Below are 12,300 nucleotides of genomic sequence, written 5' to 3' on the forward strand. Positions count from 1 at the left end.
CCCTCCCCTCCTCTTCCCCTCCCCTCTCCCCTCCCCCTCTCACTCCTCTCCCCCTCCCCTCTCCCCCCTCCCCCTCCCCCATCCCCTCCCCTCTCCCTCTCCCCCTCCCCTCCCCTCCCCTCTCCCCCTCCCCTCCCCTCCCCTACCCTCCCCCCCCTCTCCTCCCCTCTCCCCTCCCTCTCCCCCTCCCCTCCCCCCCTCCCCCCTCCTCTTCCCCCTCCCCCCCCTCTCCTCTTCCCCCTCCCCTCTCCCCCCTCCCCTCCACTCCCCTCTCCCCCCTCCCCCTCCACTCACCTCCCCTCTCCCCCCTCCCCTCCACTCCCCTCTCCACCCTCCCCTCCCCTCTCCTCTCCCCTCTCCTCTACCTCCTCCCCTCCCCTTCCCACTCCCCCCTCCCCTCCACTCCCCTCCCCTCTCCCCCCTCCCCTCCACTCCCCTCCCCTCTTCCCCCTCCCCTCTCCCCCTCCCTCCACTCCCCTCTCCCCCTCCCCTCCACTCACCTCCCCTCTCCCCCCTCCCCTCCACTCCCCTCTCCACCCTCCCCTCCCCTCTCCTCTCCCCTCTCCTCTACCTCCTCCCCTCCCCTCCCCACTCCCCCCTCCCCTCCACTCCCCTCCCCTCTCCCCCCTCCCCTCCACTCCCCTCCCCTCTCCCCCCTCCCCTCTCCCCCCACCCCTCCCCTCCCCTCTCCCCCACCCCTCCCATCTCCAATCCCCTCTCCTCCCCCTCCCCTCCACTACCCTCCCCCCACTCCCCTCCCTCCCCTCCCCTCTCCCCCCTCCCCTCCCCTCCCCTCCCCTCTCCCCCTCCCCTCCCCTCCCTCTCCCTCCCCTCTCCCCCTCCCCTCCCCTCTCCTCCCCTCTCCCCCTCCCCTCCCCTCTCCCCTCCCCTCCCCTCCCCTCTCCCCCTCCCCTCCCCTCCCCTCTCCCCCTCCCCTCCCCTCCCCTCTCTCCCCTCCCCCTCTCCCCCTCCCCTCCCTCTCTCCCCTCTCCCCCTCCCCTCCCCTCTCCCCCCTCCCCTCCCCTCCCCTCTCTCCCCTCCCCTCTCCCCCTCCCCTCCCCTCTCCTCTCCCTCCTACACCCCTATCTCTTCCCCCCTGCCCCCCCTCTCTCCTCCGACACCTCGCTGTCAGAAACACAGAGACACTGACAGAGACAGAGTGAGAGACACTGAGGTGGGGAGGGGACCCTGTCCCAGCACGCTGTTGGAGGGCTCCCGGTGCTGCAGTCGGTAAGTAGAAACTTAATTTTTTATTTTTTGATTGATTTTTTATTACTTTTTTTGATTGATTTATTTATAATTTATTATTGATGATGGCTCTTTATTTGTAAAAGTGAAGTGTTTAATGTTTGTAAACCCGCCCATCTCTCATTCCCTACACCTGATTTACAAGTGCAGGCAATGTTTTTCTGAGCGTACAAAAATCTACACTTACTCCATTCTAAGTTAGTTTGGAGTAAGTTTTCTCTGCCTAAACTTGCAAAACAGGTGTAAGTGGCTGGATACGCCCCCTTTTGAAAAAAAAATCTGTTCTACAATGAAACTACTCTAACTCACTAGAACTGGAGCAAACGAAATGCCGAGAATTGCAATTTCTAAGATGCTCCATTCTAAACTAGTTGCTCCAAAAAAATAGGAGCAACTCAGGCCGAAACTTGAGCCCATAGGAACAGGAGGAGGCCCATTCAGCCCCTCGAGCCTGTTACACAGGAACAGGAGAGGCCCATTCAGCCCTTCGAGCCTGTTACACAGAAACAGGAGGAGGCCCATTCAGCCCCTCGAGCCTGTTACACAGGAACAGGAGGAGGCCCATTCAGCCCCTCGAGTCTGTTACACAGGAACAGGAGGAGGCCCATTCATCCCTTCGAGCCTGTTACACAGGAACAGGAGGAGGCCCATTCATTCCTTCGAGCCTGTTACACAGGAACAGGAGGAGGCCCATTCAGCCCCTCGAGCCTGTTACATAGGAATAGGAGGAGCCCCATTCAGCCCCTCGAGTTTGTTACACAGGAACAGGAGGAGGCCCATTCTGCCCCTCGAGCCTGTTACACAGGAACAGGAGGAGGCCCATTCAGCCCCTCGAGTTTGTTACACAGGAACAGGAGGAGGCCCATTCTGCCCCTCGAGCCTGTTACACAGGAACAGGAGGAGGCCCATTCAGCCCCTCGAGCCTGTTACACAGGAACAGGAGGAGGCCCATTCAGCCCCTCGAGCCTGTTACATAGGAATAGGAGGAGGCCCATTCAGCCCCTCGAGCCTGTTACACAGGAACAGGAGGAGGCCCATTCAGCCCCTCGAGCCTGTTACACAGGAACAGGAGGGGGCCCATTCAGCCCCATGAGCCTGTTACCATAGTTGGTCCAGAGTATTAAAAAAACGCAAATTCATCAGCCCCGTGTATTCCATCTCCCGCCCCATAAAACGTCCGTTGTTGAGGGCGACTCACGTAATCTTTGTAGATCAGCATCACGTACTTCATGCGCAGATCTTCCACTCCGTCATTGACCATGTCGATCAGCGCAGCCTCTTTATCATCCTTCCCGTACAAGCCTTGATCCGAAAAATACCATCAAATGTGCTTCAATGTTGGTGAGAGTTTGGTTTTCAATAACAACAACTTGTAATAATGAGGAGGAAAGAGAGGCGGAGAGGTTTAGGGAGGGAGTTCCAGAGCTCGGGGCCCAGGCAGCTGAAGGGCCGGACACCGATGGTGGAGCGATTATAATCAGGGATGGTCAAAAGGGCAGAATTTGAGGAGTGCAGACATCTCGGGGGGTTGTGCGACTGGAGGAGATTACAGAGATAGGGAGGGGCGAGGGCCACGGAGGGATTTGGAAACAGGGATGAGAATTTTGAAATCGAGGCGTTGCTTAACCGGGAGCCAATGTAGGTCGGCGAGCACAGGGGGTGATGGGTGAGCAGGACTTGGTGCGAGTTAGGACACGGGGTCAGTGAGCACAGGGGGTGATGGGTGAGCAGGACTTGGTGTGAGTTAGGACACGGGGTCAGGGAGCACAGGGGGTGATGGGTGAGCGGGATTTGGTGCGAGTTAGAACACGGGGTCAGTGAGCACAGGGGGTGATGGGTGAGCAGGACTTGGTGTGAGTTAGGACACGGGGTCAGGGAGCACAGGGGTGATGGGTGAGCGGGACTTGGTGCGAGTTAGGACACGGGGCAGTGAGCACAGGGGGTGACGGGTGAGCGGGACTTGGTGCGAGTTAGGACACGGGGGCAGCGAGCACAGGGGGTGATGGGTGAGCGGGACTTGATGCGAGTTAGGACACGGGGCAGTGAGCACAGGGGGGTGATGGGTGAGCGGGACTTGGTGTGAGTTAGGACACGGGGGCAGTGAGCACAGGGGGGTGATGGGTGAGCGGGACTTGGTGCGAGTTAGGACACGGGGCTAGCCGAGTTTTGGATCACCTCGAGTTTACACAGGGTAGAATGTGGGAGGCCAGCCAGGAGTGAGTTGGAATAGTCAAGTCTAGAGGTAACAAAGGCACGGATTGAGGCCTTCAGCAGCAGATGAGCTGAGGCAGGGGCGGAGATGGGCGATGTTACGGAGGTGGAAATAGGCGGTCTTAGTTATGCTGCTGATATGTGGTCAAATGTGAAGGCCAGATATGAAGGCCAACATACCATTTCCAGCCTGATTGCTGAGGTCTGCAAAAATTTGGCAGATGGAGTATAATGTTGGAAAGTGTGAGGTCATGCACTTTGGCAGAAAAATATCGAAGAGCAAGTTATTATTTAAATGGAGAAAGATTGCAAAGTGCTGCAGTACAGCGGGACCTGGGGGTACTTGTGCATGAAACACAAAAGGTTAGTATGCAGGTACAACAAGTGATCAGGAAGGCCAATGGTATCTTGGCCTTTATTGCAAAGGGGATGGAGTATAAAAGCAGGGAAGTCTTGCTACAGCTATACTGGGTATTGGTGAGGCCACACCTGGAGTACTGCGTGCAGTTTTGGTTTCCATATCTAAGAAATGATATACTTGCTTTGGAGGCAGTTCAGAGAAGGTTCACTCGGTTAATTCCGGAGATGAGGGGGTTGACTTATGAGGAAAGGTTGAGTAGGTTGGGCCTCTACTCATTGGAACTCAGAAGAATGAGAGGTGATCTTATCGGAACGTATAAGATTATGAGGGGGCTTGACAAGGTGGATGCAGAGAGGATGTTTCCACTGATGGGGGAGACTAGAACTAGAGGGCATAATCTTAGAATAAGGGGCCGCCCATTTAATACTGAGATGAGGAGGAATTTCTTCTCTCAGAGGGTTGTGGATCTGTGGAATTCTCTGCCTCAGAGAGCTGTGGAAGCTGGGTCATTGAATATATTTAAGAGAATAAGGGGTTATGGGGAGCGGGCGGGGAAGTGGAACTGAGTCCATGATTGGATCAGCCATGATCGTATTAAATGGCGGAGCAGGCTCGAGGGGCCAAATGGCCTACTCCTGCTCCTATTTCTTATGTCCTTATGACCTCTCTATTAGTGTCTGTTGATATAGGGTGACTGTCGGCCTGTCCGACAGGCCTCTGGTGTGCGTGGATCCCACCGTGTACTCACCATGCTTACGGCCCAGATGCCGGAGGATGGCATTGGACTGGACGAGGACAAAGTCGCCATCTTGAAATTTGGGCAGTTGACCGAAAACCTGAAACAAGTAAAAATGCGCGTTTGATCGATGAATTGGGACCAGGTGTATCCTTCAAGGAGAAGGGGGAGAGGATGGGAAGGGGGAAGTGGGGAGAGTATGGGGAGGATGGTCGACTTCGCTCGAATATATTCCTGGAGGTTTCATACACAGACCCGCCCCACCCATCTCTTGCAATGCACCGCCTTCCCACAGACAATCGGAAAGGCAGTATGACCTTTCCTCAAGAAGAAGTTGGAACCTGGGCCTCTCCTGCTCTGTGTGTGTGTGTGAGTGTGTGTGTGTGTGTGGCGGGTGTTCAGTACCACACCGGGTGTGAGATCAGGCTAACTCCGGACAAGGCCGGGAATGGAGCCTGGGCCTTTCCTGCTCTGTGTGTGTGGGGCTCAGTCCCACACCGGGTGTGAGATCAGGCTAACTCCGGACAAGGCCGGGAATGGAGCCTGGGCCTTTCCTGCTCTGTGTGTGTGGGGCTCAGTCCCACACCGGGTGTGAGATCAGGCTAACTCCGGACTAGGCTGGGAATGGAGTCTGGGCCTTTCCTGCTCTGTGTCTGTGTGTGGGGCTCAGTCCCACACCACGTGTGAGATCAGGCTAACTCAGGACTAGGCCAGTTATGGAGCCTGGGCCTTTCTTGCTCTGTGTGTGTGGGGCTCAGTCCCACACCGGGTGTGAGATCAGGCTAACTCCGGACTAGGCCGGGAATGGAGTCTGGGCCTTTCCTGCTCTGTGTCTGTGTGTGGGGCTCAGTCCCACACCACGTGTGAGATCAGGCTAACTCAGGACTAGGCCAGTTATGGAGCCTGGGCCTTTCTTGCTCTGTGTGTGTGGGGCTCAGTCCCACACCGGGTGTGAGATCAGGCTAACTCCGGACTAGGCCGAGAATGGAGCCTGGGCCTTTCCTGCTCTGTGTCTGTGTGTGGGGCTCAGTCCCACACCGCGTGTGAGATCAGGCTAACTCAGGACTAGGCCAGTTATGGAGCCTGGGCCTTTCCTGCTCTGTGTGTGTGGGGCTCAGTCCCACACCGCGTGTGAGATCAGGCTAACTCAGGACTAGGCCAGTTATGGAGCCTGGGCCTTTCCTGCTCTGTGTGTGTGGGGCTCAGTCCCACACCGGGTGTGAGATCAGGCTAACTCAGGACTAGGCCAGGAATGGAGCCTGGGCCTTTCCTGCTCTGTGTCTGTGTGTGGGGCTCAGTCCCACACCGGGTGTGAGATCAGGCTAACACTGGACGAGGCTGGGAATGGAGTCTGGGCCTTTCCTGCCCCCTCGCCCCCTCTTCACCCCGGCCCACTCACACACGATTTCTTCAAGGTCCCCTTGCTCCACTCATCCATGGTTACCACCTCCTCCTTCCAGGTCTGCCCTTGGTCGGCCAGCAGCATTCTCATCGCCGAGCAGCGCCCTACGTGGGGGAGGTGGGGGGGGATGGGGAGACACAAACACATGAACGGTCAGCCAATCAGAACCCGCGACGAAACCCTCTCCACCCCACCCCCTCCCGACACCCCCACTACACCCAACCCGTGAAAAGCAATGGGACCTTACCTCGGACTTGGAAGTAGGTGATGGTATAACCCGGCACTGCAAGAGAAAAGGGTGGGAGACGGGGGGGGGAGGGAGAGGAAAATCAAAGGGTTAATTCGCATCAGTTCAGGTTCCACGGCGCCCCTCCCCATCTCGCCTGAAAGAACTCCCAGTTATCCCGTGCCTCTCCCAGACTCAGCACATTCCCTAGCCGTAAACACGAGGGGCTGAATGGGCCTCCTCCTGTTCCTGTGTAACAGGCTCGAGGGGCTGAATGGGCCTCCTCCTGTTCCTGTGTAACAGGCTCGAGGGGCTGAATGGGCCTCCTCCTGTTCCTGTGTAACAGGCTCGAGGGACTGAATGGGCCTCCTCCTGTTCCTGTGTAACAGGCTCGAGGGGCTGAATGGTCCTCCTCCTGTTCCTGTGTAACAGACTCGAGGGGCTGAATGGGCCTCCTCCTGTTCCTGTGTAACAGGCTCGAGGGACTGAATGGGCCTCCTCCTGTTCCTATGCTGTGTACGAAATGTGTCTGCCTGTGAGAGTGAGTGTGTATCTGTCTGTGTGTATGTGTATATATCGAGGGCCCAGGTGCAGCACGGGCCCAGCCCACACTGTGCGATATGTGTGCGCACTAGGTTTGTGCAGCAGAGCAGGTCTCCAGTTAGTCCTGGTTAACCCGTGCCACTGGACCAAGACCGAGCTCTGTGCAACGGCCACCGCACGTTAAATAAATCCACCCACAGGCATCTTCCAACCCCTCAACTGGAGTTCAGGACCTGGAATACCGGCTCCATCATTGAAACATCTGTGAACTCCTGTGGAAGCAAGTCATCCTCGTTCGAGGGACCGCCTGTGATGATGATGATGATGTTCCCAATGCACCTCCGACAGTGCAGATCTCCCTCAGTACTGCCCCTCCGACAGTGCAGCACTCCCTCAGTACTGCCCCTCCAACAGTGCAGCACTCCCTCAGTACTGCCCCTCCGACAGTGCAGCACTCCTTCAGTACTGCACCTCCGACAGTGCAGCATTCCCTCAGTACTGTCCCTCCCACAGTGCAGCACTCCCTCAGTACTGCACCTCCGACAGTGCAGCACTCCCTCAGTACTGCCCCTCCGAGAGTGCAGCACTCTCTCAGTATTGCCCCTCCGACAGTGCGGCGCTCCCTCAGTACTGCCCCTCCCACAGTGCAGCACTCCCTCAGTACTGCCCCTCCCACAGTGCAGCACTCCCTCAGTACTGCCCCTCCCACAGTGCAGCACTCCCTCAGTACTGCCCCTCCGACAGTGCGGTGCCCCCTCAGTACTGCCCCTCCGACAGTGCGGCACTCCCTCAGTACTGCCCTCCGACAGTGCAGCGCTCCCTCAGTACTGCCCCTCCGACAGTGCAGCGCTCCCTCAGTACTGCCCCTCCGACAGTGCGGCACTCCCTCAGTACTGCCCTCCGACAGTGCAGCGCTCCCTCAGTGCTGCCCCTCCGATAGTGCAGTGCTCCCTCAGTACTGTCCCTCCCACAGTGCAGCATTCCCTCAGTACTGTCCCTCCCACAGTGCAGCACTCCCTCAGTACTGCATCTCCGACAGTGCAGCACTCCCTCAGTACTGCCCCTCCGACAGTGCAGCACTCCCTCAGTACTGTCCCTCCGACAGTGCAGCACTCCCTCAGTACTGCCCCTCCAACAGTGCAGCACTCCCTCAGTACTGCCCCTCCGACAGTGCAGCACTCCTTCAGTACTGCACCTCCGACAGTGCAGCACTCCCTCAATACTGCCCCTCCGACAGTGCAGCGCTCCCTCAGTGCTGCCCCTCCGATAGTGCAGTGCTCCCTCAGTACTGTCCCTCCCACAGTGCAGCATTCCCTCAGTACTGTCCCTCCCACAGTGCAGCACTCCCTCAGTACTGCATCTCCGACAGTGCAGCACTCCCTCAGTACTGCCCCTCCGACAGTGCAGCACTCCCTCAGTACTGCCCCTCCCACAGTGCAGCACTCCCTCAGTACTGTCCCTCCGACAGTGCAGCACTCCCTCAGTACTGCCCCTCCAACAGTGCAGCACTCCCTCAGTACTGCCCCTCCCACAGTGCAGCACTCCCTCAGTACTGCCCCTCCGACAGTGCGGTGCCCCCTCAGTACTGCCCCTCCGACAGTGCAGCACTCCCTCAGTACTGCCCCTCCGACAGTGCAGCACTCCCTCAGTACTGCCCCTCCCACAGTGCAGCATTCCCTTAGTACTGCCCCTCCCACAGTGCAGCATTCCCTTAGTACTGCCCCTCCCACAGTGCAGCACTCCCTCAGTACTGCCCCTCCCACAGTGCAGCACTCCCTCAGTACTGCCCCTCCGACAGTGCGGTGCCCCCTCAGTACTGCCCCTCCGACAGTGCGGCACTCCCTCAGTACTGCCCTCCGACAGTGCAGCGCTCCCTCAGTACTGCCCCTCCGACAGTGCAGCGCTCCCTCAGTACTGCCCCTCCGACAGTGCGGCACTCCCTCAGTACTGCCCTCCGACAGTGCAGCGCTCCCTCAGTGCTGCCCCTCCGATAGTGCAGTGCTCCCTCAGTACTGTCCCTCCCACAGTGCAGCATTCCCTCAGTACTGTCCCTCCCACAGTGCAGCACTCCCTCAGTACTGCATCTCCGACAGTGCAGCACTCCCTCAGTACTGCCCCTCCGACAGTGCAGCACTCCCTCAGTACTGTCCCTCCGACAGTGCAGCACTCCCTCAGTACTGCCCCTCCAACAGTGCAGCACTCCCTCAGTACTGCCCCTCCGACAGTGCAGCACTCCTTCAGTACTGCACCTCCGACAGTGCAGCACTCCCTCAATACTGCCCCTCCGACAGTGCAGCGCTCCCTCAGTGCTGCCCCTCCGATAGTGCAGTGCTCCCTCAGTACTGTCCCTCCCACAGTGCAGCATTCCCTCAGTACTGTCCCTCCCACAGTGCAGCACTCCCTCAGTACTGCATCTCCGACAGTGCAGCACTCCCTCAGTACTGCCCCTCCGACAGTGCAGCACTCCCTCAGTACTGCCCCTCCCACAGTGCAGCACTCCCTCAGTACTGTCCCTCCGACAGTGCAGCACTCCCTCAGTACTGTCCCTCCGACAGTGCAGCACTCCCTCAGTACTGCCCCTCCAACAGTGCAGCACTCCCTCAGTACTGCCCCTCCCACAGTGCAGCACTCCCTCAGTACTGCCCCTCCGACAGTGCGGTGCCCCCTCAGTACTGCCCCTCCGACAGTGCAGCACTCCCTCAGTACTGCCCCTCCGACAGTGCAGCACTCCCTCAGTACTGCCCCTCCCACAGTGCAGCATTCCCTTAGTACTGCCCCTCCCACAGTGCAGCACTCCCTCAGTACTGCCCCTCCCACAGTGCAGCACTCCCTCAGTACTGCCCCTCCGACAGTGCGGCACTCCCTCAGTACTGCCCCTCCGACAGTGCGGCACTCCGTTAGTACTGCCCCTCCCACAGTGCAGCACTCCCTCAGTACTGCCCCTCCCACAGTGCAGCACTCCCTCAGTACTGCCCCTCCGACAGTGCGGCACTCCCTCAGTACTGCCCCTCTGACAGTGCAGCATTCCCTGAGTATTGGGCAACCAGGGGGTGTGTCGGGGCTGGGATTACGGGGCTCTAGTCTCTGGAGTGGGGGCTACCAGCTATGATCTTCTGACATCCGGGCGCGCATGAGAGCGTGCGTGCTACCCACGGAGCTGAGGCAGACACAGGGAGGGGCTGAGAATCCACGAGAGGAATTCCTTTCGCCGCCTCTGACCTTTGTCATTTTTACGGTCACGAGCAGTCCAACCTTTGACCTCCTAAAGTCGAGGAAGTAACGAGCCAAGCACTTGCCACGTCACCTCGTAATTTAATCCTTTTAAGGCCCCAGGTACCATGGTGATTAAATCTATGCTGCACCCTCTCTAAGGCTAGTGTGGGTCCCTTATCCAATTGATGATCAGATTCAACACTGCCTCCAGTGTGCCAGTGCAGCCTTTGGCTGCATGACGACACACACTCACACACACTCTCACACACATACACTCTGTCACACACTCACTCACACACACTCTCACACTCTCACACACACACACATTCTCACACACTCACTCACACACTCTCACACACACACACACACACACACACTCTGTCACACACATACACTCTGTCACACACTCACTCACACTCTTACACTCTCACACACACACACACTCTGTCACACACTCACTCACACACTCACACACACACTCACTCACACACACTCTGTCACACACTCACTCACACACACACACTCTGTCACACACTCACTCACACACTCTCTCACACACACTCTGTCACACACTCACTCACACACACTCTCACACACACACACACTCTGTCACACACTCACTCACACACACTCTCTCACACACACTCTGTCACACACTCTCATACACTCTCACACACACTCTCACACACACACACATTCTCTCACACACACACACAGTCTGTCACACACTCACACACACACTCTCACACTCTCACACACACATTCGCTCTCACACACACACACTCTCTCTCTCTCTCACACACACACACAGAAACACACTCTCACACACTTTCTATCTCTCTCTCTCACACACACACTCTCTCTCTCTCTCACACACACACACAGAAACACACTCTCACACACTTTCTCTCTCTCTCTCTCACACATACACTCTCTCTCACACACACACACACAGAAACACTCTCACACACTTTCTCTCTCTCTCTCTCACACACACACTCTCTCTCTCACACACACACACACAGAAACACTCTCACACACTTTCTCTCTCTCTCTCACACATACACTCTCTCTCTCACACACACACACACAGAAACACTCTCACACACTTTCTCTCTCTCTCTCTCACACATACACTCTCTCTCTCACACACACACACACAGAAACACTCTCACACACTTTCTCTCTCTCTCTCTCACACATACACTCTCTCTCTCACACACACACACACAGAAACACTCTCACACACTTTCTCTCTCTCTCTCTCACACATACACTCTCTCTCTCACACACACACACACAGAAACACACTCTCACACACTTTCTCTCTCACACACACACTCTCGCTCACACACACACACAGAAACACTCTCTCTCTCTCACACACACACAGAAACACTCTCACACACTCTCTCACACACACACAGAAACACTCTCTCTCTCTCACACACACACAGAAACACTCTCTCTCTCTCACACACACACAGAAACACTCTCTCTCTCTCACACACACACAGAAACACTCTCACACACTCTCTCTCTCTCACACACATACAGAAACACTCTCTCTCACACACACACACACACACACACACACACACACTAGGCAAGAATCCATTCAGCTCGAACTTACTGGTTTCAAAGTGAAGGAAAAGTGGAGTGACCGAGAGAGAATTCTGAAGGGATCTTCTCAGGCAGACGCTTTCCTCCGAGTGCAAGAATGCGGCGAGCGTGAGAGAAAGAATTCTCCCTTTGCCCCTGAGGGGGAGTGGCAGTTGGGTAGTCACGCTAGGCTTTGGCTCGAGGCCCAAGCTACTGTTGGAGGAAGTGGGGGGCGGTTGCTATAGACTTTGACGAGACTCAGCACAATCATTGCGTTTTTATTTATATGTTTTTCTTTCACGTAACACATTCCTCCTCCGAACTCCTGGCTGCTGCTATTCAGTATCGTTCCCTTCCAATCTGTAACGCCTCTCGGCGAGGCCCTCGGCAATTGCCAATCCGATCATCCAACCCCAGCCATTCCTCAGCCGCCTTACGGCGCTCCGAGTGTCAGCCATGGCTCAGTGGGCAGCACACTCGCCTCTGAGTCAGAGGGTTGTGGGTTCAAGTCCCACTCCAGGGACGTGAGCACTTTAATCTAGGCCGACACTCCAGTGCAGTACTGAGGGAGTGCTGCACTGTCGGAGGGGCAGTACTGAGGGAGTGCTGCACTGTCGGAGGGGCAGTACTGAGGGAGTGCTGCACTGTCGGAGGGGCAGTACTGAGGGAGTGCTGCACTGTCGGAGGGGCAGTACTGAGGGAGTGCTGCACTGTCGGAGGGGCAGTACTGAGGGAGTGCTGCACTGTTGGAGGGGCAG

General features: G+C 57.0%; 1 protein-coding gene across 1 annotated transcript; it reads right to left on the reverse strand.

Moving 5' to 3' along the window:
• Window positions 1–2,344: 2,344 nt before the first annotated feature.
• LOC139272852 (glutathione S-transferase P-like) lies at window positions 2,345–11,700 on the reverse strand. Its single transcript, XM_070888966.1, has 5 exons — window positions 11,574–11,700; window positions 6,206–6,241; window positions 5,956–6,062; window positions 4,569–4,656; window positions 2,345–2,550 (listed from the first exon to the last, which is right to left on the reverse strand). Coding segments are annotated over exons 1-5 (414 nt in total). The 5' UTR covers window positions 11,575–11,700; the 3' UTR covers window positions 2,345–2,368.
• Between the last annotated feature and the right edge of the window lie 600 nt (window positions 11,701–12,300).

The sequence above is a fragment of the Pristiophorus japonicus genome, chromosome 9, assembly GCF_044704955.1.
Source record: "Pristiophorus japonicus isolate sPriJap1 chromosome 9, sPriJap1.hap1, whole genome shotgun sequence".
NCBI lineage: Eukaryota > Metazoa > Chordata > Chondrichthyes > Pristiophoridae > Pristiophorus > Pristiophorus japonicus.

Excerpts from the sequence above, each read along its gene's own strand:
- LOC139272852 (XM_070888966.1), bottom strand. Across the intron at positions 6,063-6,205 it reads CACCTACTTCCAAGTCCGAG|GGCGCTGCTCGGCGATGAGA; the intron begins GTAAGGTCCCAT and ends TCCCCCACGTAG. Across the intron at positions 4,657-5,955 it reads GGACCTTGAAGAAATCGTGT|GTTTTCGGTCAACTGCCCAA; the intron begins GTGAGTGGGCCG and ends TACTTGTTTCAG.